Genomic DNA, 27529 nt, shown 5'->3' with positions numbered 1-27529 from the left:
CTCTTTCTCTGTGTCTGCCCGCCGCTTTCTCTCTTCCCGTTCCTGTCTCCCTACAGGAGAGTAGGTCTCTGGTGCAGTTCTCCAGTCCCTAATGCCCCTGCCATGGGGGCAAAAGGGTGGACCATTTATATTTACAGCATTTATCAGACGTCCTTATCCAGAGCGACTTACAATCAGTAGTTACAGGGACAGTCCCCCCTGGAGCAACTTAGGGTTAAGTGTCTTGCTCAGGGACACAATGGTAGTAAGTGGGATTTAAACCTGAGTCTGGTTCATAGGCTACTGTGTTACCCACTAGGCTACTACCACCATGAAGAAGAGAGTGGGTCCAATATCCAGGATGGCAGGTTCACAACCCCATGCCAGAGGAGAGGCTGTGCAAGGGGCTGGGGAACCAGTCTCCTGAGTGGAGGCAAGAAGAGAGGACTCTAGTGACACAATGACTGGTTTCACAAGGTTTTACTGCATCCTCCTCCCAGACTGGTGCACTGGAGTGGATTCTGCAACATCCTGATGCCCCTTGCCCACCAGGTGGCACCATATGTTTGTCTTGTCTGCTTTCGTTCAACAGTTATCTGTTCTGATTGGCCTCCATGCTTGTTTTACTTGATAAACACATTGTTCCTTGTGCCTCATCCCTGGCATGTACTACCATGTACTACCATGATAACCACAGCTATATGATTACATGAATATTGGCTATAATGTATGTGAAAGGTCACATCTTCAACTTACATTATTTCCTGGAGATCTCCAACAGGATGTGTGAGCCATTGCTCTAGGTTATTTTCTTGTGTTACCCATTTGGACTTACTCCCCATGTCAGGCTGCATGTTTACTCAAACACCGCAAAGGTTTAGATGCAAAATCGAATCTGGCACAGTGAGCATCATTCAGTGAGTAACATCCACAGCCTTCGAAGCGCCGATCATGCCAGCAAATTCTGATTTATTGCTGCTTTATTTTATCCTTGTGCTCATGTATCTATTTTTAGCATTTACGCTAAAGAACCCAATGGGCCGACAAGGGTACCAGCATGCAAGCAACTTGCTTTGAAGAACGTGTATTTCTGAAAGGCCAGATGACGGTGTGCCGGCGCAATGAGACAGCTGATTAGTCAATCGGCTCCAACTGCTGATAGACATTTGGCTGAATTCCAAGCGTCTAATCGCCGAAGAATTCTTAATTAAGCATCATCTGACGCCGGAAAGAACTGCTGGCCATTCTCCGGGCTCCGCTTCTACTCATCCATTTAATTTAAATGCAAGGCATGCTTGTGGCACTTTTATGAAAAGATTTCGGGTGACAGCAACAAGGACGGGGAGAGTTTTTTTTTTTTTTTCTCCTTCTTGATGTGTGTTTTTCCTCTTCGTTTTAGATGGTAAGTCAGGACACTGTCCTAATGCATAAATGACATATTGCCACAAATTACCATCGCATGACGACTGGGGGAGAGTTGTTGTAATTCTATAAATGAATCTAGCACTCTGAAAAATATATCTGCTAACCAGAGTGGACATTTTAAAGCGTAGTGCACAACCACAGCATCCAGCCATATTTACAAGAGTTAACAAACAGCCATGATTAACTATTATTCCCACCCAGAGGAGACGTTGGGCTTTGGGGGGAAGGGATTAGATGTGACGTCAACCCCACATGTAAATGTGCCTCTGCAAGCCTTATGTAAAAGCCCTGAATTGGGGGCTTAGCTGTGAAACTTGTCCACACGCTTCAGCCCATTCTTTTTGGGGCTGGGAGGATTGTATGGTCTGGGTGATGGACTGGAGAACCAGCCTCTCCCAGCTTTGAAGCTGATAAACCCTTTAAAACCATGACGAATATTTTCTCACAGTTTAGCCAGAGGCGGGCAGGCAGGGATATAAAAAAAAAAAGGTGTCGTTTAGCATGCACTTGCAGAAATACGCACTGGAGGAGCGGTCAGGAGCCACACATATTTCTTTGTTTGCCTCCGATGGGGAGATGGGAGTAGTGATTCAAAATTTTTTCAGGGCATTAAAATAATTTGGTAACAATGTCACAAGGTGAAGACATTTCTTTTCACTGCTTCCCCTGCACTACAACAAACATGCCGTGCACGACATGGCTGCGCTACACCTGCGTTTCCAGGAGCGCTGCATACCATAATTTCACGTTTAGTGCCCAGTCACTGTGCATTACTTGAGTTGTCGGGGTAAACACAGAAGGAAGGCTGCTCACCAAATATTTGCTACGCAACTTGCGTGTCTGCTTTAGACAAGGCTGCGTGGCAGAAGTCAGTTTCCATAGTGATGCCAGTGAGTGCAGGAGATTGGTCAGACAGAGTGGCAATGAGGGACTGTACGCTTTCAGCTAAATTTGTCAGAGAGTGCAGGTTATTGGCTGGGACATCTAATATTTAGCAATTATCCCCGCAACAACCGACACCTCCTTTCTGGTTTTAAAATCATTTCTGGAAGCCTTTTTTGAAGGTTGTGATATCACATCCCTGTCAGTAACATTATAAATGAACACTGATCTGTAGTGATTGTAGGTGAGGTTACAATCACCTGACTTGTAATTTAACCATGGTGCTACACACACACACACACACACACACACACACACACAATTATATTAGATGATAGATTTTATCGAAGCTTCTGAAACATAATCTAAAAAATTTCTGTGAAAATTTAATTGAACATTTTTAATGGATGCGACAGAACAATCCCACAAGACGTTGCAATATAAGAAAAGGGAGCCTGAGACCGATTATGCTGTTGCCTAGCAACGGTTGCACAAATTTTGAACCGATTTTGAGGCTCCACACTGGGTTATATGGGGTATACGTTTTCGATTACAGTGCACGTACTGTATACATTCCCATTGTCCACCGGTACAAATGAATTCTGATCAGGTCTTTTTGGTCTGTGTTTTTGTACTGGTGGAGAAATGGAGACATAGATCTGTGGTGCACAACGTGAAGGAAGGAAAGGAAAATCCATGGATCTTTCTAAAGCAGATGGGCTTTGCATATTGCATTAACAATGAAATTAAGGCCAAGAAATGAGGATCAGTGCAGGACAAAAAATGGATAGTTTTAGTAGAAGATATGAAAAAAAAAAAAAAAATATATATATATATATATATATATGTGTGTGTGTGTGTGTGTGTGTGTGTGTGTGTATATATAAATGATCATTTTTGTAGATGAATTTCCCTAAATGGCCATGTCTCCATTGTCAATTACTGTAAATTGTGAGAATATATCAGAAATATCCCATAGGATAATCAGGCTAAATCAACACTCTCTATATACTTTATCAACACTAGTGAATTACCTCCCTTTATAATCCCCAGACTGACAAACAAGAATTATGCAGCTGGCTCATACTTAGCATATTTATGAATGATCATAATGCTAATCAGTCAATTTGTGACCTCATCAAGACTTTTAAAGGCTTCGAGAGGAACAATGAAGGAACATGAAAAGCATCAGATACCTTGCTATGTTGACCTACAGTCCAGTATCTGATCTGTTATGTACGTTTATTAAATTGATTATATTATATGTATTAGACACTGGAATCATGTCCTCTGATGTCTTAATAAACTGTCAGTTACATAACCGTTTTTATGAATGGGGAAATTTCTTTCAGCTACTGTACCTGCCGAGATGAATGTCTCTGCCAAAATAGTTTGTTTATATATTTATATTTTTAAATCGTTTGCTGTAGATTTCCTGGCTGTGGAAGGGAACAGGATGAGAGAGGATGAGAGCAGGATGAGAGAGGAAGAGAGTCTAATGAGAGATGAAGAGAGCAGGATGAGAGAGGAAGAGAGCAGGACGAGTCTGATGAGAGAGGAAGAGAGCAGGACGAGAGAGGAAGAGTGTTTGATGAGAGAGGAAGAGAGCAGGATGAGAGATGAAGAGAGCAGGATGAGAGATGAAGAGAACAGGATGAGAGAGGAAGAGAGCAGGATGAGAGAGGATGAGAGCAGGATGAGAGAGGAAGAGAGTCTGATGAGAGAGGAAGAGAAAGAGAGCAGGATGAGTGAGGAAGAGAGCAGGAAGCGAGAGGAAGAGAGCAGGATGAGTGAGGAAGAGAGTCTGATGAGAGAGGAAGAGAGCAGGATGAGAGAGGAAAAGAGCAGGATGAGAGATGAAGAGAACAGGATGAGAGAGGAAGAGAGCAGGATGAGAGAGGAAAAGAGCAGGATGAGAGATGAAGAGAACAGGATGAGAGAGGAAGAGAGCAGGATGAGAGAGGATGAGAGCAGGATGAGAGAGGAAGAGAGTCTGATGAGAGAGGAAGAGAAAGAGAGCAGGATGAGTGAGGAAGAGAGCAGGAAGTGAGAGGAAGAGAGCAGGATGAGTGAGGAAGAGAGCAGGATGAGAGAGGAAGAGAGCAGGATGAGAGAGGAAGAGAGGCAGGATGAGAGAGGAAGAGAGCAGGATGAGAGAGGAAGAGAGCAGGATGAGAGATGAAGACAGCAGGATGAGAGAGGACGAGAGTCTGATGAGAGAGGAAGAGAGCAGGATGAGAGAGGAAGAAAGCAGGATGAGAGAAGAAGAGAGCAGGATGAGAGAGGAAGAAGGCAGGATGAGAGAGGAAGAGAGCAGGATGAGAGAAGAGGAGAGCAGGATGAGAGAGGAAGAGAGCAGGATGAGAGAGGAAGAGAGCAGGATGAGAGAGGAAGAGAACAGGATGGGAGAGGAAAAGAGCAGGATGAGAGAGGAAGAGAGCAGGATGAGAGAGGAAGAGAGCAGGATGAGAGAGGAAGTGAGCAGAATGAGAGAGTGAGAGAGGAAGAGAGCAGGATGAGAGAGGAAGTGAGCAGAATGAGAGAAGAAGAGAGTCTGATGAGAGAGGAAGAGAGTTTGATGAGACAGGAAGAGAGAAGGATGAGAGAGGAAGAGAGCAGGATGAGAGATGAAGAGAGCAGGATGAGAGAGGAAGAGAGCAGGATGAGAGAGGAAGAGAGCAGGATGAGAGATGAAGAGAGTCTGATGAGAGGGGGAGAGCAGGATGAGCAGGATGAGAGAGGGAGAGAGGAAGAGAGTCTGATGAGAGAGGAAGAGAGCAGGATGAGAGAGGAAGAGAGTCTGATGAGAGAGGAAGAGAGCAGGATGAGTGAGGAAGAGAGCAGGAAGCGAGAGGAAGAGAGCAGGATGAGAGAGGAAAAGAGCAGGATGAGAGAGGTAGAGAGCAGGATGAGAGAGGAAGTGAGCAGAATGAGAGAGTGAGAGAGGAAGAGAGCAGGATGAGAAAGGAAGAGAGCAGGATGAGAGAAGAAGAGAGTCTGATGAGAGAGGAAGAGAGTTTGATGAGAGAGGAAGAGAGAAGGATGAGAGAGGAAGAGAGCAGGAGGAAGAGAGCAGGAAGAGAGCAGGATGAGAGAGGAAGAGAGCAGGATGAGAGAGGAAGAGAGCAGGATGAGAGAGGAAGAGAGCAGGATGAGAGAAGAAGAGAGTCTGATGGGCTTCTCGTGCTGATGCTGCAGCAGCTGGAGGAATGAAGCCGTGTAAACCAGCCTGAAGTTGAGAGTTTGACTGGGCTGCCCGACCCACACGCATCACCATTCCCAGAGCAGGTGCCCTCACACTCATATCCAGATGGGAATTTAAACGCTAAGTTGCATGTAGCAGCATTACTAGCTTCGTTCACCCCTCATTGCTTCCACCATCTGCTGCCATTTGAAGTTTGCACCAGGGGCCAACATGAGACGTGGAAAAGACGATTTCTCACTGTAGGCGATCGCCATGACCCTGATGAAGCCTCAACGCCGTCTTCACGACGAGAAGAACCGTTTTAACTAATTCTACTGCAATTTCGATTCTGATTGAGGTTCTTGGTGTGGCTGTAATAACATCATATGTTTGGTGTATCATTTTTGGAACAAATCTCATCATCGGTGAGAACCTTTGATTGGTACGATGCCGGTGTTCCATATTACACCCCCTTGCATCACGGCGCACGAGCCAGGGTCCCACAACCCCCCCACCCCATAAAAAGCGCCCACGAACGTCCACGGCCGCCCGGTGGTGCGTGAGCTGGACGTCCACGCACGTGCGTGGTTTTTTGGGGGGGTCTTCGCTGGTTGGGCGGCGGAGTGGGAGGGGGGTCGACTTTCACATGACATTGACGTCGCGAACGGTCGCCGCGCGCCGCGTTCCCGCCGGTTGATGTCGGGAGCCTCGCACCCGCCGCAGCACCGCGCGTCTCCGGACAGCTCCGCGTCCCCGGGAGCCTCCCCGCAGCGCCGTTTATGTCCCACGCAACGCTGGAAGTTTACAAGTTCGGGGGGAGCCCACGGATACCTCGCGGCAGTGACGGGGAGAAGAGAGCCGGGGTGAGTGGACGTGGCGGCGTGTCGGAACCGCGCGCGGTTTCCCGCTCGAAGTTGCTTTATTTGCGCAGCTGGAGTCCCGACGGTCGTCGGTTCGATTATTTTTTTATTTGCTTAATTGAAATTTCGATAAAAGAATAAAGTTGAATTTCGTTCGTAACGCGCGAAGTGTCGCCGGCCTGCTGACGCCGCGTGTAAAAGCAGGGACGTCTGTGTCCCCCTGTCGCAGGTCGCCGCCAGCAGCAGCGGACCCGTCACAGTCGCCTGAAGCCCCGCCGACAAAAAGCCGCGAAGCTGCTGTCTGCGTGGACCGGTGCTGAAATCTCGCGTCCGGCCGCCAGGACCCCCGCCAAGCCCCGAGACATGGCGACAAACGGCGCCAAGCCCTCGGACGGACAGGCGGCGACGGAGCTGAACGAAGTGTCGTCGTCGGCGGCGGCGGAGCAGAAGAAGAAGGACGTCCCCGACCGCGAGACGTGGGGGGGCAGGTTCGACTTCCTGCTGTCCTGCGTGGGCTACGCCATCGGACTCGGCAACGTCTGGAGGTTTCCTTACCTGTGCGGGAAAAACGGCGGAGGTGCGGGGACGAAATAAAGAAAAGTAAAAAACGGGTCGTCATAAGAGTCTGAATGACTTTGTTGTTGCTGTGTTTGTACAGGAGCCTTCCTGATCCCCTATTTTTTGACCCTCATTTTTGCCGGAGTCCCTTTGTTCCTGCTGGAATGCTCTCTGGGCCAGTACACCTCCATCGGAGGACTGGGAGTGTGGAAACTGGCGCCGATGTTCAAAGGTACAGAGCCCGAACGCGGCACAATCGTCTTCCGGCAGATGTTCCCAGCGCCAAACTCTCCTTCCCGTTGCAGGTGTGGGCCTGGCCGCGGCCGTGCTCTCCTTCTGGCTCAACATTTACTACATTGTGATCATATCCTGGGCCCTGTACTACCTTTACAACTCCTTCACCTCGGTGAGCCACCCGCTTCGCCATTCCTGACCGGGCGTGCGGAACGTTCCCAACGCTCTCTCTCTCTCTCTCTCCTCTGCAGGATCTTCCGTGGCAAAGCTGTAACAATCCGTGGAATACCGAGAAGTGCTACACAAACCACAGCATTCCCGACACGTCCAACCTCACCAGCGCTGTTGTTGAGTTTTGGGAGTATGAGCGTAACATTTGCGGAATGGAATATTTCTGACGCTGTAGATTGGTACAGTTTTTATTCACGTTTTGATGCCCATCCACTTATTCCAGACGTAACGTGCACGAGCTGACCGACGGCTTGGAAAAACCAGGCCAGATACGAGTGCCGCTGGCCATAACACTGGCCATCGCCTGGGTTCTTGTCTACTTTTGCATTTGGAAAGGCGTGAGCTGGACTGGAAAGGTACGGAAAGGCCTGTTTCCAGACGTTGGTGCAAACTGTGGTGGTTATGCAATATTAATCCATCGTCTATTACTTAATGCATCATTCATGAGACCCAGAGACAATCTCAAGGTGATCCTTCCGCCACCTGCAAGCCTTCCTGAGATTTATAGGGGATCTCTTGTTATCCAATCACAGTTTAGATAATGGGACATCTGAGGACATTTCACGCCATTTAATTTTTCATGTCTTGCTCTCACGTTCTAGCTTTTTTCCCTCTGACAGAACTAGCATATGGAATGTTAATCAGTACAGAAATGTGTTGCTCCTCGCGTATGTGCTGTCTAATGTGAGTTATGGGTTTGCAGGTTGTGTACTTTTCAGCCACGTACCCGTACGTCATGCTCTTCATCCTCTTCATCCGTGGCATCACGCTCCCGGGGGCCAAAGAGGGAATTCTCTTCTATGTCACACCAGATTTCGAGAAACTTAAAGAATCAGAGGTGATTTTAATTTAATAAGGAAAAATTCTATATGCTTTCTTTTTTTTTAGAACGTTTTACAAGTCTGTGTTGGTTTTGTAGGTCTGGCTGGACGCAGCAACCCAGATTTTCTTCTCATATGGCCTGGGTCTGGGGTCTCTGATAGCTCTCGGCAGCTACAATCCTTTCCATAATAACGTTTACAGGTACATCAACCTGAGATAAAACCAACATTTCAGCAATGCATACATATCATTTCATAATATACACAATATAATCCAATGAATGAATGTGTTGATTTTAAGCATATCCTGCTAGTGAGGCGCTTTTTTTTATTCTCCCTGCAGAGATTCCATTATTGTCTGCTGCATCAATTCCTTTACCAGCATGTTTGCTGGATTTGTCATCTTCTCTATTGTGGGTTTCATGGCCAATGTGACAAAGAGACCGATCGCTGACGTGGCAGCGTCTGGTAATTAAACCTCATGAGCTGTACACAGGGAGACTTACAGCAGTTTTAACGCATCTGGAGGCGAGACCCCTGACGACATGTCGTCTTGCAGGTCCCGGACTGGCTTTCCTGGCCTATCCGGAAGCTGTGACGCAGCTACCTGTCTCACCACTGTGGGCCATCTTGTTCTTCTCCATGCTGCTGATGCTCGGAATTGACAGTCAGGTGAGGATGTGCCCAATTACATATTCAAGATCTGACCTAGAAACGCATGGAAATAAATACGCTGCTTATTTCCCTCCTTCTGCATGATTACAAGGCGCCCCTACTGGTCAGAAAACGAATAACCCTGATAAGCCTCAAATCATCTCCTTTTTTCATGCTCCACTCAAACAAGCATGGCAAAAAAATTCAGAATGTCTGCCAAGACATGATTTTATTCATCATACAATTACAGATTATGGATCTATTACCTTGTAAAAGTCTTGTTATTCTGAAATATACATATTCTCCATACGCATATGGAATGTGGTTATATTTGACTGAAAATTGGCCAGTGCCGTCCCAGTATGTGATCCTTTCTGCATCGCCGCATCATTAGTTGCCTGAAGATGGTGTTAGAGATAAACCAGAACCCTCTGTTTACCGTGGCAGTTCTGCACAGTGGAGGGCTTCATCACCGCTCTGGTGGACGAGTTTCCCAGGTTGCTGAGGAATCGCAGAGAGATTTTCATCGCCGTCGTCTGCGTTGTGTCGTATGCGATTGGCCTGTCCAACATCACACAGGTACATCAGCAGATCTGCATGACAGCAACGTACATGTTGACACAGACGTGAAGATGTCTCCAGCAGGAGAAGGATCTGATGTTTCACTTTCTGGTTTGGTAGGGTGGCCTGTATGTCTTCAAGCTCTTCGACTATTACTCTGCCAGTGGAATGTGTCTGTTGTTTCTGGTCTTCTTCGAGTGCATCTCCATATCCTGGTGCTATGGTGGGTGTTATTGCGTCATGCTGTAGGTTTTCTTCATGTCGACCTTACCTGTCTGATACATCTGCACAGACACTTATGTTGGTCGGATGTAAATTTATCATTTTTCTTGTGTGCCGCAGGTGTGAATAAGTTTTATGACAACATCCAAGAGATGATTGGCTACAAACCGTGTATATGGTGGAAACTGTGCTGGGTTTTCTTCACCCCTCTCATTGTGGCCGTGAGTACACATTCCATGTAATTAATGCATTAATAACACATTTAGTGGTCCTGAGATTTGAAGTGCTGAAAAGACGTCTATGGGTTAAGGGACATATGACACTTCAAGAGGAAGTGGGGAACCTGGGAACCAAACACACATACAACTGAGGGTGCAAATATAGTGTGTTCATTTACAGTGAATAAGCGATATGACATAACATCCCCACACAACCGTGCTACATATAACACAGACAATAACCAATATTCTCCAACACAAAAGTAGGAGCGGTGTACACTACTAGGAAGGGCTCACAATAACGACAGAAAGTCTACTACAACTCCTTCTTCACAGTCTTCCAACGACACTTTACTCTCCACACTCCTCCAGGGCACTCAGACAATGTCTGTAGGGCAGGCTTCCTTATATAGGTCAGAGGTGACGAGGTGGCCTTGGCTCCTTCCTAGGTGGCTTCTCCCCTCAGTCAGCCTAAAAGGGACAAAGGACACAAGTACACACACAAACCCATTGACCTCAGACAACCACTGAAACAAAAGGCTTAACAGCATAGGGACGTAATATAATTTTATACAAATATAATGGGACAGCGTTTGGAGCAATAACAGAACAATAGAACTATAATGCAATAAGTAGAATATATATGAACACATATGAAAAAGCGTATACTCCTAGTAAGTAAACATTATGCTACTCTGAAAGCAAAATAAAGTAAATACAGAGAGAGGATGAAAGGATTGCATAAGCAAATATTGTACACAAGCAATAATAAGGAGTAATAATTAAGGAGACGAAGCTGAGAAGTAGTTTAATCACAGCACAGCAAATCCATGTTAAAAGCACTAAGACAGCAAGAATTTGCTATTCAGATATTTTAAGAATCAGTAATCAATGTGAACATGTATATAATGCAGCTAGCATTTGAAGAGGACTAATTAAACAGCATCAGTATCAGCATCACTGTGCTGGACATTAAAAACCCCACATACATGATTGTCCATGTTTAATTATGTTTAGTATGTAAACCATTTTGAATTGCATTTATTTGTCATAAAATCGAATCGAGTCATGGGTAGTGACAAATAAAATGCCTGATGAAAGTCTGATCTTTCGTGTCTATTGAGAACAACCATGAACACCTCATATTTCTAGTGGAAAAAGTATGTGAATCCTTGGAATTAATAACTGGTTGACACACCTCCCCCCTCAAGCAGGCCCTTCCTGTATCTATGAATCAGACCTGCACATCATTCAGGAGGAAAATACTGCTGTGGATGGTCAGTGTGGCCTTTCTGCAAACTTCAGGCTTACAGCAATGTTCTTTTTAGTTAAACAGCCGCTTAACCCTTGTTCAGTGTTTTACATTACTGTAGGCTCATGAATACAGACATTAGGCAGTTTCAATGATGCCTTCAAATCTTCGATTGTCGCCCTCGTTGATGAGTCTTCACTGAGCTCTTGGGTCATTTTGACTGGGCGCCCACTGTTATAGACTGTTTTCTTTACTGTAGATTGGTTAAGATCTAAAGTTTTTTTATTATTTTTTATTATTTGAACACTCTTTTTGTTTTATCTGTCAAAGTAGCTCTGGTCCACACCTCCAAACTAATTTTTAAAAAACCCTCCAGGTATTCTGAGACCTGACTTTTGTGTTGTTTATGACGGTTCTCAAAAAAGAAATGAAAGATCATAGGCACATTATATTTGTCAAAACCCTTGACTCAGACAAAGGTCACATTTTATCCCAAAAAATAACACCATTGGTGAGGAAGGGTCACACCGCTGATCTAACATGGCCTCCAATTTGTTCCTCTCAGGGAGTATTTCTCTTCAGCGCCGTTCAGATGGTTCCCCTCACCATGAACAACTACGTGTTTCCAGCTTGGGGACAGGGTGTGGGCTGGCTCATGGCACTGTCCTCTATGATCCTCATACCAGGATACATGTTATACATGTTTCTCACGTTAAAGGGGACATATAAGGAGGTGAGGAATGAAGCATGATGAAACTGTCAACATGATACCGTTTGTTACTGAAATGGACATTAAATGTTGTAGATATTATGAATGTCATTCATGTCATAGCTTAATAGTTCCTTTAACAAGAATTCTGCAATCAGGATAACAAATGAAGTGATTATATACACAGAGACATCTTACCTGTGCCTGAGGCTTCTGTTTTTTTATGTGCTTCTTTCAGAGGATCAGAATAATGCTTCAACCCCCAGCTGTGGTCAAGGCCCAGGAGAACGGACCCGAGCAGCAGCCAGACAACGTCAACCCAGCCAATGAAGAAGCAAACGTCTAAAAACTATGAGAAAAGAATGGAATGGAAGATGGATGCTTTGAAAGACTTCCATGTTTAGAAGAGCTTCACCTACCTCCAGGGGCAATACGTGATCAACACACAGTTGTAACTGTAAGTGTTTTTGCATTCGTAACACCTGCCCATCCGTGCCGACGCACAATGGTCATGCATTTCCAATGCAAAAACACTGTCAAGTCAACCCAGAGCTATAATCATTCCATTTCTCCATTCATTCAGTCATTCATTCCATCACACCCAAACATGTTAATACTGTGACCAGGAACTCAAAGCATGCGAATGCACTTGCTAGATTTTGTAGAGTGCCGTCTACAGACTGCACAGTTGGGGGAAAGGCAACATTTTTTAAAATTGGACCAAAACAGCTCTTCTCTAGTCCAGCCACAGCAGTCTATTAGAACACTTCTATGCCTAGTCCTTGCATTCAGGCAATTGTTGTTCAGTGTACAAAAGTACAAATGATTTTAACTGACAAAAGCCCTTGGGTGACCCAGTATGTCATTTAAATATTTTTGAACGACTGTTACTGTTTTCTTTTCCTTTACAGAAAAAAAAATGCTTGTACACGACTGAAACATTTTTAGATTACTTTTTAGGATGTTTTGTACTATTAAGTGTTGTGATCAAGGACCAAATGTTAGACAGAAGCAAAAACATATCTATGCCATGCAGATTTAGTTTGAAAAGCACATTGTAAGCTAAAAAAATAAAAAATAAAAAAAACCCAAACAATATATATATATACGAACACAGGGTGAGATTTTTAAAACTAGTAGATGACTATCAACAAATGCCAACGAGTCAGTCCTGTTTACTTCGGCATGTCCCCTCAGGAAGACCTGTGAAAATATATCTCGTGACAGTAGCATTGCTAAAAGAAGTCGAGGCCTTAAGCCACGATCGGCCAATCAAGAGCTGCATAGCGTGAGCGTGTCCGTGCGCCGCAAAACGTACCTACACCTAACAACTGGGCTGCTGTTTTCTCGCCGCACGTAGTGGTAAAAGCACAAAGCTTTAATTAGACTGACAAATCCCGTAGCGTGTTTGGACAATGTGAGTTTCTGTGGCAGCTACACGACGACAATGAGCATTTAAGTCGCAAGGAGTGTGTTTACTCAGATGATCTGCACACCTACACAATACGTGACGATGGTTACATGTCCTGTGAATTTTGTACAAAATGACTTCACCGCAGTTTCCTCTGGAACTTTGTTGTAAACCTGTACTGTGTAAAACATGTAACTGTGAATGTCTGTACTAGATTGGAAGTTACTGTCTCAATGTACGAAACTTTTAAAGGAATTGCTGTTTTCTGCAATAATATTTTGATCTCAGAAACCCAAGCACATATCTTACAGAGCTATACAAAGTGGCAATGATTATAAAGATGTTGAGAAATATACAGATAGAACCTATGTCTAGTATGAAATAATTTTGTTTTGTATATTTTTAACTGTTTCACTGCCTATAACATAATATATACAAGATTATGTATTTAAATGGTGTCATATGATAAAGCACGATTGTCATGTTATACAAAAGCAAAAATATAAAAATAAAGATTCTACATAACGCTTGTCTGCCTCCTGGTGATATTTCCTTAAAAAAAAAACTTTTTAGAAATGTATAAAATGTTAAAAAACATCACAAGAGTCATGTTTACATAATCTTCTACACTTACTGTCAGAAAGCCTTTCAGTTCTTTCCATTACAGGATGACAGAGTACACGCTTCCAGCAAAGAGACTGGAGAACGAAAATAGAGGACAGAGCTTGGTGTTTAGCATTTCTTAGCACACTTGGTGAAGAAGCTATTTTTAAAAAGAGAAATATGCCCATGGTGTGGCCAGGGGAGAGGGCACTGGCAGAGTAAAACTGGTGATCCGTGATGCTTTTCAGTGAAGATGACAGAACACGACAGTTCAAGAATTAAAAAGAGGAAACGACTCGTTCATTGTATCAATACAGAAATCTTCATTATGTATTTTTGCATTATGTAGAAGGGACTAATACAATTCACATTAATATGCACAGTCTAGAATCTCAATCTGTCTAGAATCTCTAGAATCTGTTATTAGCTATGAAATTAGGGGTTATACTCAACACTCTAATATCTTATTAGAGCAACACGTTTGACTAGAGTAAAAAGTAGATTTCCATTTATTAATGACATGTCCCCACTGACCATTAGTGTTCTCTACCCTGTCTTCCTAATTGTCATAGCTTATCACATCTCACTGCCATGCCAAGGGCTTACTGAAGAGTCATGATAGATTACTACTTGGGTCAAAAGCTGCATGCAAATCCTGCTCCAAAAACAGGGAAGAAGCACCGGAGCATATGGAAGAGTAAACCATGAATGAGGAACTAAATCCTCGTTTATACTCATTCAGTTGCCCTTCAACACATTTCCTTGGAAGGATGTTCCAAAGATTTGGGGCTCTATAAGCAAATGCTCTGTTTCCGGCAGTGACTTTGCGTACAGGGTGGACAGCAAGTAAGTCTTCGCCCAAAGAACAATGGAATCATGGTAGGTTATGGTAGGTTAGTGGGTTATTAAAATATACTGGAGTATGACCATGCAAAGTTTTACAAGGGAGAAGAAGAATCTTAAGCCTGTGTCAACTATTGTGCAACTTGGGAGTACTGAAGCCAGGTCCCAACAGAAGAACCCCAAGCATGCTGTAAGTAGTCAATCTTAACTGGGATTTTGGGACCGATGTGAGCAATGTAACAAAACAAATTTAGCCAAAAACAACCACGCGAAACAGTTTTGCCAATCACTGGAAGAAATGTACTTTACGTTACTTTACTTAGCAGAAGCTTTTATCCAAAGTGACCAGCAATTCTCATTCGCTTTCTGTAGATTTTGAGTTACAATTCAATTTACATACAAATAAGTACTATAGACTGTAAGTTCGTGTTTGCTGATCGATCATTTATGGTGCAAGCTCAACCCAACTAAAATGGTAGAAATTAAGACCGAACCCAACCCGATCTGACAGCTCTAGTCTGAACTACAGACTGTGCCTGGTGCGATTCGGCACCGACACCCAGACACACCCAGACATGTGGCGAACCTCACACAAGCCATGCTGAACATTACTCAACATTGCTGCACGCTGTGCAAGACGGGCTACAAGGTCACGCTGCAGGTCAGACATCCTGCTATTTTCCTTATTCCGTAAGATAAAGAAATGTTTCGTCACTAAGCTTCAGTTACAAAAGGAACCGAAGTGTTGGTCCACCCAATAAGAAGGCATTCTCCAACATGTGCCCGACGACATAGAGTGGGACATGTTCCAGTCTTGCACAGACACATCGATGAGATTGCAGAAGTAGCGGTTAGCTTTGTTAGCTGTTGCGCTGCTGTACTGACCAGCTGAGAAAAGTCTTCTCCGCTGTAGTCTCATGTCTGAAGGATTACCAGCCACTTCAGAAGTCATGAAGAGAACATCCTGCACTCCTCCCTCAGAAACATGGGAAATATGTGAGATTGCTGTTCATTGACTACACTACACTGCAGTGCCACACAGACTGTTCACCAATCTGAGGGCCTTTGTGTTCAACTTCCTCACAGACAGACAACAACGATAAGACACAGAGGAGGTGGAGAACCTGTCATCATGGTATGAGCAAGACCAAGCAGGAGACAGCAGACAGCAGTGACCTTACTTTCCCCTCAACATTAGCAGGACTACAGTGGAGAGGGTGACCTGATGTTCACACCCTTGAGGACTTGTCCTGGACTAATCATATAATAAGCCAAGAAAGCAAGACAGAGTTTAGGACATTGCCAGTAAGTTTTGGTCTCAGGGCTGGACTATTGCCATTCATTCCTGCCTCAATCATTCATCTTTGAACTGATTCTGCCAACTATAGTGGGGCAAAAAGTATTTGGCAGCCACCGATTGTCGTCCCACTTAAAAAGATGAGAGAGGTCTGTAATTTTCATCATAGGTACACTTCAACTATGACAGAATGTAAACGAAATCCAGGAAATCACATTGTATGATTTTTAAAGAAAATGTTCACCTCGGTACTTTTCACGAGGTGTCATACTCTGTAGCTGGTATTTTGGCCCATCCTTCCATGCAGATCTTCTTAAGAGCTGGGATGCTTGGGTACTGTCGCTGGGCACAGATTCTCTACTGGATTGAGGTCTGGAGACTGGCTAGCCCTCCCCAGAACCTTGTAATGCTTTTTACGTAGCCACTACTGTCAGCGGCGGGTCTCTGGTGGCCTAGCGGTTAAGGAAGCGGCCCCTTGATCAGAAGGTTGCAGGTTCCAAGGTGCCACTGAGGTGCCACTAAGCAAAGCACCGCCCCCACACCCTGCTCCCCGGGCCCACTGCTCACCAAGGGTGAAGGTTAAAAGCAGAGGACACATTTCGTTGTGTGCACCGTCACTTCACTTAACTCCTTTGTTGCTCGGTCAGCAGGGCCGGTTCTAGGCAGGATATATTTTAGGTGGATGTGCGATTTTTCCCGGTCCTTTCCTGTAGTAAATCTTGTCCATATTCAGTTTGTGGGTAATCTACTGTTTTCTTTCTCAACTGCTAAAAGTTTGATTTAACGGGACAGGACACAGTGCCCCCCTTGCCACTTCGTCATGCAAGAAGATCCAGCCACGGGACACTAAAAAAGCCGCTTTACCATCCACATGGAAAAGACACATTCACTTTAGGACTTGTTTCAGAAAATAACTGTTCTTGGTCCTCTGAAAGGACGCAAAAGGATCTGTGGACGTAAAGCCAGATTGGATAGAAATGTTACCATTTTAGAGAAAATTTATTTTGTTTGGACATTCTAATACTAGACTGAAATGTCTTCAGGTCTCATTGACTAAAACTAGACTAAAATCATGGATAATTACTATTTTAGTCATTAAGCTGACTAAATAAGACTGCTCAGACTTACAGTTGACTGATACTTGACTAGACTAAAATGAGTCTGGACGTGACTAAGACTAATAAAAACTAAAATAATAGCTTGATGCAAAGACTAGAATAAAACAAAATTAAGACAGGCCAACAAAAACAATTATACATTGGTCCCACGGCAGTTTATCTCAAGCTACTGGGTCCACTTCATCACATTCACACCACTTTCCATGTTTTGAAGATCAAGCCATTCATCTGTATTGTGTTTGTGACAAAGAATCATGTATAAAAAATCTTGAATCTTCAGGCCATAAATGTAAAATTACTGCACCGATGCATGTATGCACACCTATTCTCGTACTGAAGAACATGTTCACCACATGAAAGTGATGTTCAAGAGATTGCTTGCACATCAACTATGTTGTTAATTGCAGAAATATACCTTCAACCAGTGCTCCAGTGCAGGCCCTGTCACGTCCGGGTCTAGGGGTGGAGAGGAACGCAACCAGGACGGGTTTGGGAAAGGGGTAATGAGACACACGAAGGCTAACAAACAGTACAAGAGTGCATTTATTTACAGCGAAGCTACATACTAGTAAGCAAAGAGACATACACCACGAATAAGCACAGAGGCCATACAGAGGCCTAACAAAGCGAGGGAGGTATTAGGGGACAACGATCACACAGGCAACAAATTCTACAGAACGCAGCCTAAGCAAACTACAAAACAACCAAACGACAGGGCAGGATCTCTAGCAGACCTCTCAAACGCAGTCTGAGGTCTCCTTAAAACGTGTTCAGCATCCAATCAGTCAGCGGTAGGCGGAGCTGGTATTTAGGACGCCCCTCCCACCACAGCAACGTAACAGAGCCGACGACACCAGGACGTAACAGCACCATTTCCTCAACTGGGCTGAGCCCTCCAACAACCTCCATGTCTCAGAGCCACAGGATATCCCCATCACCGCAGGAGCCAGGACAATTGGCACACCGGTGCTGACGGATGTGAGAAAACCAATGATCCTCTTTCCAACATCACTGCTGACACCCCTCCGGTGGATTATTCCACATCGTTCACTCTCTACATGGTGTTCCGTTCACATCTCAGATACCTTCAGACAGCGTGACGCATTACAACATTTTGTCAATGAATAAACTGAATGGAAATTTCCAAGAAGCATACCAAAACACGTCCAAAAAACCACAGGAGACACAAAGCTACACGAATAATATTATTTTATAATTAACTTGAAATAACTCATTTCTGACTTAAATTATCTTTCAATTATGAACGTTGCATCAAAAACAGCCGTTGTTGTATGTAATTCCATTTTAATCTCGACTGTTTTCCATGTTTGAACTGAAAACTGAAGTTCTACAAAAGTCATTTGTATGGAACAGAAGTCCTTGAGTTCAACCGTGACTTGGGACACATTTTTTCACCCCTCTGTGCAAATGTGCCAGCCCATCCTAAATGAGCAGTGTCGGTTCTGTCGGGGCATATCAACGCTTGATCCACCAGTCCCAGGGGCTTGTCTGTGCTTCATTACTCACCTAGAGGCAGGTGAAAAACGCAGATACTGGTTTAACAAAATGGACATGACACTTTCGGACGTCACAACATAATAATAATAATAAAAAAAAACATCCTTGCTCACGCAACCTTCACCTTCATCTGCTTACATAGGAACTGTAAAAAAACGGTCCTTTTTAAAGTTAATGGATATAAATATGCCAACATGGAATCATTAATATCCAGCCCCCAACCCACGGCGGCAACACACACGGTTCTGCAGGCCACGCCTGCGTTCTTGTCAGGCTGTGCGACAGGCCCGTGGTTAACTGGGACTGGACTGAAGCAGTGACGTGCTGGCCCTGCAGCACTTTCTGAAAGGAGATGCTGAGTAGTGGTGATGAAGATTATAATGACATCATACAGCTTCCACAAGTAACTGCAATCTGTAGATTCTGTACATGCATATCATTACTTTGTCGTATTTATTTGACGTGTTCTGTGTGTGATTGTAATGAAAATTGAACGTGCTGAACTGAACCTATGCATGTGTGTTAAGATTTAGTCTCCATTTCACATTAATTTAATCGTCACTTGTCCGTGACTGATCTAAAATTGGCTGTGGAGGGAGGGACAAAACAGGAAACAGTGGTGAACAGAGCTCAAACACACATACAGAGAGAGAGAGAGAGAGAGAGAGAGAGAGAGATAGAGAGAGAGAGAGAGAGAGAGTGACTCGTATTGGCCAGCAGGCTGCTGTGGATGGTCAGGTCACAGCTGGACCTGAAAACAGACATTGTCAGGTGAGATAAGTGTCACAGCCCATGGACCTCGGTGACCTCCACAAACTGTTCGCATTCTCCTGGTCTGTCCAGATGTCCTCTCGCGCGCTGTGGACTCGCCGAGACACGACAACGCCGGCGTCTCCCGTCCCTCCATGCCTCAGAGGAACAAGACAAACAACATAAATCAATGAAACAAGCGGACTCCTTGCATGGTTCATGCATGGTGTACCGAGCACCACTTTCTGGTTCCACAGTCCCACCATCCCCTGCTTCACTGCGCTGCAGGTTTCCCGTTCCCGGCTTCACGATGGAGCAAATCGCTGGAGTGGAAATATGTATTTTTTGTTTCCTCCACGTTCCGAAAGTCAGGGCTGCAGGGGGATAGTTTTACAACACAAGCTCATTATTTCAATCCTCACTGTCCCCTGGACAGGCGCTGGCTATTTCTGACCGTGTCTTGAATTCTTGAACGGAGAAATATTTTTACGGCTAGTAGTCTGCAGAAAAAAGGAAAGGATATAAACACCTGACAGACAGACAGGAAGGGATGTACATTTTCTGTGTGTGTGTGTGTGTGTGTGTGTGTGTGTTGCGCTTTTTTTGATGAGGAGCTGAGTGAATGGGGAGATTATGTAACGTTGTTAGCACACATGCCTGAATGTGTGACTGCCAAGAGGAACGAGAGACGGGAAAAAGGAGGGCCGGGCGAGGAAGTGAGAGGAGAAACATGGCTGCTCAGCTTGCCGTTGGGTCACTTCACTTATTAAGGCTGTTCAGTCAGCCAGGGCCCACATCTGGCCTAAGACGGAACCGCGGTCAACTCGAACCCGTCGGGTTCCGGGCGTGAATCCGCACAGACGGTAATGATGCACCTTGGGATGAATGTAGATGTGGTGGGAGGGTATCAAGCTCAAGCACCACCAATCAGAGATTGGCACTAATGGCATCCTTCATATGTTTATATCACATTCCATTAAAATATTGTCCTGTCCGACTGTTAATCCAGCACGCACGCTTAGTTTATCTGTTTATTTTGGCCAAAAACCAGAGAAGGAGATGCAGCCTGGGTGGTGGTGAAATGTCTCCTGATGCTGAGACGTGCTGACAGCCTCGGCTTCTGTTCGAGGGGGGACTGTTATTCGGAATGACCGCGTTGTCTCCTCTTTGTTCGCCGGGGTTATGCCCTTGCCAGCAGTAGTGATGACAGGAAGAATGAAGCTCCAGCGTAGCCGGGACAAACGCCTCATCGGGTCAGCCTTTACCGGCACCTACGCGCACAAATGCCGAGCCGGTCCCAATACTGGCGAATTGCACCCCAGGCCGCTCTGCTGTGACCCGCACCGGCTGTGGAAATGACACCTTTAATAGGAGGACATGTTAAACCTGCCGACAGGGGGAGCGGGGTGTGGCAAGCAAGATGCCAGCGTGCCCGCCGGCCACGTTGTGTGATTACAGAGAAGAGGAAATAAAAAAAAAAAAAAAAAAAAAAAGAATCCTACACAGAATAGTTATTGAGCAGCAGCAGCCCCGAGTGGGTGATGCTGAAACCATCTAAAGGCAATTATGCAAATCCGGTGCCAGTCGCTTCCCCCCGAAACGATGAGATAGCACGGCTGCACGTTCTACTCTGGCAGTGAGCATTTGTAATTTGCGGGGACAATTAAGATTGCCATCAATCACGGCACAACACAGAGCTCAGCGGGTCACTGCAGCTGGGAGTAAAATGGGACGTTTCTTACGAACTACGGTGCTGGCGACACATCCAGTCTGGTTGCCATCCTTCAGGCCCTTGTTCTGTGCAGGCATGGCATGAGCCTGAGATGTATTTGACCCCGAAGTGTCGTCCTGATTTTGAAGCCTCCCTCCATGTCTTCTGCAGATAGGTGCTGATGCCCGAGTAGAGAATCATTTCCTCTGGTTTTTCGTAACGGAGGGAAGGAGGAAATCTTCTCGGTAATCCTCAAAGAGCACAATTCCTTGGAAGGCTTGTCATGGAGAGGGCTGGAGTGCTTCGCTTTGATATGGTTGAGTTTAATCTGTCGAGGGCTGAGCTCCTTTTGTCTCCTTTGAGTCTGGAAAATCAGCCTCTGATGTCTGCAGGTCATTTATAAAATACAAATGACCAATGAAAACAAGAAAACACATCAGTGATGAAAATCAATCCTTTTATTAATAGTATGTTATTTAGGATCATTAAGAAACACCACAAATGAGATTAATTCAGCATTACTTCAGCATTCCTGTCCCTCAAGCACATGAAGAAATCATGAGAGAAGAGTGAGTTCGTGCTGCCCCCTGGTGGAGGTGCAGGGGACAACCACGAAAAACTCATCATGGTGTAGCCTGTCTGGGAATCCAAAAGATACGTTTTGCACAGTAACATAAAGTCATGAAGTAACATTTGCATAGTGAATCTGGACTGAACCGTGCAATAAGATGCATTTTCACAGATTTTTATACCCAATTTAGGCAAATTTGGATGTCATTACATCACAACTTAATACACTGGTGTCACTGAACATGTTCAGGGATATAAGATGTTTTGGTGATGAGGTTGGCGCATATTGCTTGAGACCTCTGGTCACCATGTGCCAAAGTTTCCACCTTTACCTTTAAAAAGTACATAAACGGCAGCTCCATGTGAAGGTTCACTGGTGAGTTCAAGAAATCATGTAGAATTGGAAGAGACCAAATACAGTCTTGCAGGTACTATATGACAGTATTTGAATATGGAACAGGAAAGTCCAACAGAAATTTCCGGTCTCCACTTTTTGTTAAGTACATAACTCCACATGTGTTCATTCATAGTTTTGATGCCTTCAGTGAGAATCTACCATGTAAATGGTCATGAAAATAAAGAAAACACATTGAATGAGAAGGTGTGTCCAAACTTTTGGCCTGTACTGTATGTCAACTGTATGAACTATATAGAAAATACAGGCTATGAACATTTTATGTGAAAGAAATGCTGCCCATCCCTATTTTACAGTTCAAGAGTGTATAGACCTGGGCAAGAGAGCTAGAAGCAAAATTGAAAAGGGGAGACAACTGGTGAACCAACAGTCTTCTTTTAGATCTACTGATCTATTCACTTTGTTCTTGTACTGACAGGAATCTTTGGTTCTTGTCTAATGATCGAGACATGCTTTCATCTTGGACATGAATGGGAGGTTTGGGCTTTGAGTGATTTATTTGAATGGTCCCTATCCTGGAGTAGAATGTATGACATACATTCTTAGTCATTAAAAAAAGGATGCTTAAGGAAAGTCTTACTTTTATTTTTTTCCCATGTTTATATGACATTATCAAGACACTAAAATAATGGAACCAATTGAATTTATTAGATACTGATCAATAGGCACACACAAATGGAATGTGATAAAAAAATTTAATGTTCTTAAGGTTAGAGGACATAATATGAATATCACATATCAACAAATGTAAAGAAGTTGTTAACGCATTTGAAAGGGCTCATTTTTGCATGTTTGCCCCATCCCGTCAGATTAAACCCAAATCTAATGGGTCTCTCTCAAGGTAACTCAGGTCCGGTTCTGCCACAGGAGGGGAAATGCATTAGTAAAATCTGCCATTGGGATATTGTACACACAAAAACATGATTTACTCAAAAGTTTTTAAGTTTATAACAGAGTAACATGGCAACAGAGTATTGGTTATTAAATATCTATACATCTGCATAATCATCACGCACGGCGCAATGATAGTCGAGATTTACATAAAGCATACAGACAGAAACTGACAAGGATCACATTTTGCAACACAGAGCATAAATGTCCATTTATAACATGAGTGTTGTGATTGTTCAGACATTATGATTAATATAAGGATTTGTTTGAACCTTAAACACTTATATGCCATCTCTTCAAATCACCCAACACAAAGTCATGAAATAAAAATAGTTTTAAGGATTAAGATGCATGAACTAATGAACAACTCAATTTCAGTGTTTACTTTTAAAAAATGCAACTGCATGTAACTTTCATGAATTAAAAAAAAAAAAAGATTAGGATCAATCAGTCACTCAATCTTTTTTTAAATAACTAAGTGCATTAATTGAACACACTGAATATGCCTTAAAGCATAACAAGACATTCACCCATATGAAATATGACAAGCACAGCAACAGAAAAAAATGAAATAACCCAATCTCTCGATGCAAAGGAATGTGGTGTAATTCTACACACTTCCCAAAAGGAGGAATGCACCTCTTCGTCTAATACATGTGGCAAATTCACTTCATGTTGATCTGTTATTATGGCCTGTGATATGATGTTCTGATAACACACAAACTGCAGCTCCCACAATGCCGTGCAGACTTTGCTGACAAACTGAGCGCCCTATGGCGAACTTTGAAGCACGAAAAAAGAATTTCGAGCTGTTTCGCAACCCTTTTGCACAGATTCGATATCAGTGAAGGAGCAGTGGTGAGCTAGCAGTTAAGGAAGCGGTCCCGGTTCGAAGGGATGCTTTTAACCAACGGTGATGGTTAAAAGCAGAAGACACATTTCATTGTCACTGTGTGCTGTGCTGCAGTGATTCACAACGACAATCACTTCACTTTCACTATATAAAATTGGGGGGTTTGGCAGGTCTAACAGGTCTATGAGTGAGATTATGTAGCTGTTAAGTCATCCAGTAGCACATAACTAAAATAAAAGCAAAGTTACACCGCAACAGATGCCTTTCCAGAGGCCGCACTTTCAAGCTTGAGCCGAACGAGTGAGTATCAATATATAAAAATATATAGATTAACTGTGCCAGCAGTAAGTATTTTCTAAAACTGTTACTGACAAAAATAAACAAACTCTCAGAGTAAATATGAAGTAAAAGTATGTAGATAATAGATACCAGCTATTTCAAGCATGCAGCCTACATTTCATACCTACAAAAACAACCGGTGCTTAATGAACAAAGATTAAGTAACAGTAAGTAAAGAGCACTGGATAGAATTCTTTTCGGAACTGCACACTGTGCATCTGCAGTTTTATTACTGCAAATTGGATGAAGTTGGTATTACAATATGGTTGAAATACTAGATATTGCAGTACCAGCACTACAAATGATTGACAACCCCTCTAGATAGCGTGCAGCCAACAATAGGGAATCCTGGGTGGTCGAATGAAAGAGTAAAGTACAGAGACACTTCTGCTCCTAGACTAGACAGGTTACAGGTTCCTTCTTGGACTAACTAAAGGGACAGTACGTCTAAACGCTACAAACCTAGAATCTATATAGATCTGTCTAATTACACAAAGACATTAAGGCAGTGATTGAGCAAGATAATTGTTTCCACCCATTTATGATTGGACTGTTCATTTAATATAAAAAGATTAAGCAACAAAATTGACCAGATATCCATTACAACCTGGCATTGTCTTCTAATTTCTTAAAATAATTTCTTTGGTATCTGAACTCCGAATATAATATGTTTTTATTAGCTTTATAATTCTTTTAAATAAATCATGCTTGGCTTTGGAATCAAATCAGGCTACTTAACTCTCTGATTACAATGTGGATTCTGGGCTCGCAAACCCACTGCCTTTGGCCTGGATCTGAAACCAGGTTTCTCCTAAAGCCTTGACAAAATGCTCGTCCACAGAGCCTGTGATGGACACAGAGTTTGAGGTTGGCTCCAGCTCTTTGTAGATCTTCCCCAAGCTTCTGCGGAAATGCTCCTCGATCTCAGGATCATTGGCTGGGTTGGCTGGAAAGGCAAATTAATTGCACATGAATATACTTTAAAGGGACATGCAACTTGGTTCTTTACAGAGACAAATGCAGGGACACTTACCATTTGCCTTGCTCTTTGCATCTGAGGTACAGCCACTGGGAGACATGTGGCAAAGGGAAAGGCTACAGGTATGGTTGCTCGCAGGGGCACATGTTATCACAGACGGACGGTTCTTAAAAATCAAACAAATTTCCATTTACAACTCAGTTCTATAAACTACAATACAAAAGAAAATAAAGTAAAGCCTCCAAAAGTTGAATATATGATCACCTGCTGAAGTTTTATTAGTCCATTGACTGGCAAATTTGCGCTGGTGGTCCTCCTTGTGTCCATGCTGGTTTTTGTCAGGTCCAGAGTTTGGTCCATAGTAAATGTTGTCAATGGTGCATACACAAGATTACCATGGAGACTGCTGATGGAGGAAGTGGGATAGTCAAAGTGGGTTTGGTGACTAACCCATGGATCTTGACCGTTGTCTCCATTTACAGGCTTTCCTCTTCTGCAAAACATCAGAAAACGGCAATTACTTCAAACAGGGTTTTTAGAAGCATTTTTAGAAAATAATTTTACATTTATGACAACCCTGAAAAACTTAAACGGCAGTGTTTCTTCCTCCAAGCTCATGCAGCCTGATCCAGCGTAAAATGAATCCAATCAATTAACGACATAGATAATCAGTTGTAATTTACATGACTTTTAAAAGGAGATGGAATAAAGAATCAACACACGCAGCACCACAAGACTTGGTTCACAACATAAAGCCAGCAAAGATACTCCAGACCTGCGCTAGTTTCAAACGTTCAAGGTTTTTAATGACTGTAGGAACCCTGTCACTGTGTGTTTAGATCTTGAAAGCACCCAGTAGTGGTATAAACTGTTACAACTGTTAATTTGAATTTTGGATTCCCAAACTAACTGTAAATAAAAAAACTATCCAAACAAAATGTAGAATTAAATGTACCCAAACTACCCATTTAAAGATAAAAAAAGCGACACGTACAGGTGCGCTGCGAACAGACGGCTCATTTTGCTCATGTGCTCGGTGACAAGGTGGCCGGGCTCGCCGGCGTGCTCCCCAATGTACTTCCTTTTGCTGGGACTGACGGGAGGGGGACTGGTTCTGGAACCGGCCGTGGCTGAGCTCCTCTTCTGCATCATCGAGTCCCTTGTGAGGCCTGATTCATCTGACAAGGAGAAAAAATGTTACGCATTAATGCATCTATTCGCAGTGAACTCAATCAATATGCTTTTTATTGCTTAACAGCCATTCTTCCAAGTCCACCAACAGCACCGCTCTACGTTCCAATAATCAATTATCGCGTATCGACTCACAGCTCCAGCGTTTTAAGAAGCGAAATTTCGTCTCATTAGAGTTCATTAATTAGCAGTACTCTGATAACGCCACGCGGTTACCTTCAAAGTGAAGCCTGCCAATGTTATTGTTCATTTTGTCCAGGAACTGCTGGTTCAGCAGGTCCATTCTCGTTAGAAGCATTTAAGAAACTGCGACGACTAACCGAGCCAGCCTGTTAGCTAGCCAGAAGGTGCTCCCCAAATTCTGCGTCAAATATACGCTCTTTGCTGAACGAAATATTATCGAATATTATCGGAGTTCGTACACGTTACTCCTGCCATACGGTTCGTGATCTCGTAAATGGCTGACTAGGTGAGCTTCGGTAGTTTAGACGGAGGCTACTGCTAGCAAGCTAAAACAAGAACAAGTGCTTCACATTCAAAAGATACTTAAAACAAATGCCACGATTGCATGTGAATGCCAATATAATCTACAAGACGGCCAAAAACCGTCCTAAAGTGCTGTTTCTGTACAAAAGAGAGGCGCCAGTCTTCACAGCCTGCTGCGAAGGTGCTAAAAGCGACACGCTGCTAAGTCAACTAGCTCGCATGATAGCTTGTTTGCTAGCTGCTGTGACGTAGAACACCAGAGGCCTCACGCATGCGCAGTGTCTAGACTACCGCTGCACGTTTCAGATCATGCGTGGCACGGAGCATGGCACGGTGCTATTTGTACTATAATAAAGCAATATGGCAAAACAGTGGCATTTGTCCCTGCCTCCAAGGCGCCTTCTTGCATTTGCAGGAGAAATTGTCGAACCTTATTGCACGGCTGGCCTTAGATGCGTAAAATACATGGGTTTGTACAATTTATTTTCTAGAAAATAAATGTATTAATTTCATGAAAAAATGTACATAGAAATACAATTATACACATTTTAATAATATGCACGCAACATAATAGCTAACTTATGTGGCAGAATAAACCCAAAATACCGGCATTTGAAATGTGATATTCGTTGAATAAATGTATAAAATGAAAACCATTACTGTGTGGCTGTTGTGGCAAGAAATACTGAAGTACAGGCGTTATTTTTTATGACAAATAAACACAAAACAGGTTATTGTTTAAGAATTGCACAAACAATTAGGAT

At 43.7% G+C, this 27529-nt stretch overlaps 2 protein-coding genes across 3 annotated transcripts; one reads left to right on the top strand and one right to left on the bottom strand.

Moving 5' to 3' along the window:
- The first annotated feature begins 5402 nt into the window (after positions 1 to 5402).
- On the top strand, positions 5403 to 13731 carry slc6a1a (solute carrier family 6 member 1a). Of its 2 annotated transcripts, none has more exons than XM_028992797.1 (15): positions 5403 to 5574; positions 6560 to 6907; positions 6989 to 7120; positions 7194 to 7294; positions 7374 to 7483; positions 7577 to 7709; positions 8057 to 8191; positions 8273 to 8376; positions 8518 to 8642; positions 8734 to 8846; positions 9276 to 9407; positions 9510 to 9612; positions 9732 to 9832; positions 11647 to 11814; positions 12029 to 13731. In XM_028992797.1, exons 2-15 carry the CDS (start codon positions 6694 to 6696, stop codon positions 12134 to 12136), a joined length of 1779 nt encoding a protein of 592 aa, XP_028848630.1. In that variant the 5' UTR covers positions 5403 to 5574; positions 6560 to 6693; the 3' UTR covers positions 12137 to 13731. The 2 variants fall into 2 exon arrangements, with proteins under 2 accessions (XP_028848630.1, XP_028848629.1); XM_028992796.1 differs by lacking the exon at positions 5403 to 5574 and adding an exon at positions 5994 to 6333.
- A 10572-nt stretch (positions 13732 to 24303) lies between these two features.
- On the bottom strand, positions 24304 to 26996 carry vgll4a (vestigial-like family member 4a). Its single transcript, XM_028993963.1, has 5 exons — positions 26496 to 26996; positions 26083 to 26266; positions 25353 to 25581; positions 25143 to 25254; positions 24304 to 25055 (listed from the first exon to the last, which is right to left on the bottom strand). The coding sequence occupies exons 1-5, from the start codon at positions 26575 to 26577 to the stop codon at positions 24856 to 24858; spliced, it is 807 nt and encodes a 268-aa protein (XP_028849796.1). The 5' UTR covers positions 26578 to 26996; the 3' UTR covers positions 24304 to 24855.
- Between the last annotated feature and the right edge of the window lie 533 nt (positions 26997 to 27529).

This window comes from Denticeps clupeoides, chromosome 10 (genome assembly GCF_900700375.1).
Source record: "Denticeps clupeoides chromosome 10, fDenClu1.1, whole genome shotgun sequence".
Lineage (NCBI taxonomy): Eukaryota > Metazoa > Chordata > Actinopteri > Clupeiformes > Denticipitidae > Denticeps > Denticeps clupeoides.
This window is presented reverse-complemented; position numbering and strand designations above follow the sequence as displayed.

Excerpts from the sequence above, each read along its gene's own strand:
- slc6a1a (XM_028992797.1), top strand. The coding sequence starts at position 6,694 with ATGGCGACAAACGGCGCCAAGCCCTCGGACGGACAGGCGGCGACGGAG. Across the intron at positions 6,908-6,988 it reads GTGCGGGAAAAACGGCGGAG|GAGCCTTCCTGATCCCCTAT; the intron begins GTGCGGGGACGA and ends GTGTTTGTACAG. Across the intron at positions 11,815-12,028 it reads TAAAGGGGACATATAAGGAG|AGGATCAGAATAATGCTTCA; the intron begins GTGAGGAATGAA and ends TGCTTCTTTCAG.
- vgll4a (XM_028993963.1), bottom strand. The coding sequence starts at position 26,577 with ATGCTTCTAACGAGAATGGACCTGCTGAACCAGCAGTTCCTGGACAAA. Across the intron at positions 26,267-26,495 it reads TGGCAGGCTTCACTTTGAAG|ATGAATCAGGCCTCACAAGG; the intron begins GTAACCGCGTGG and ends TCTCCTTGTCAG. Across the intron at positions 25,582-26,082 it reads CGTCTGTTCGCAGCGCACCT|AAGAGGAAAGCCTGTAAATG; the intron begins GTACGTGTCGCT and ends GATGTTTTGCAG.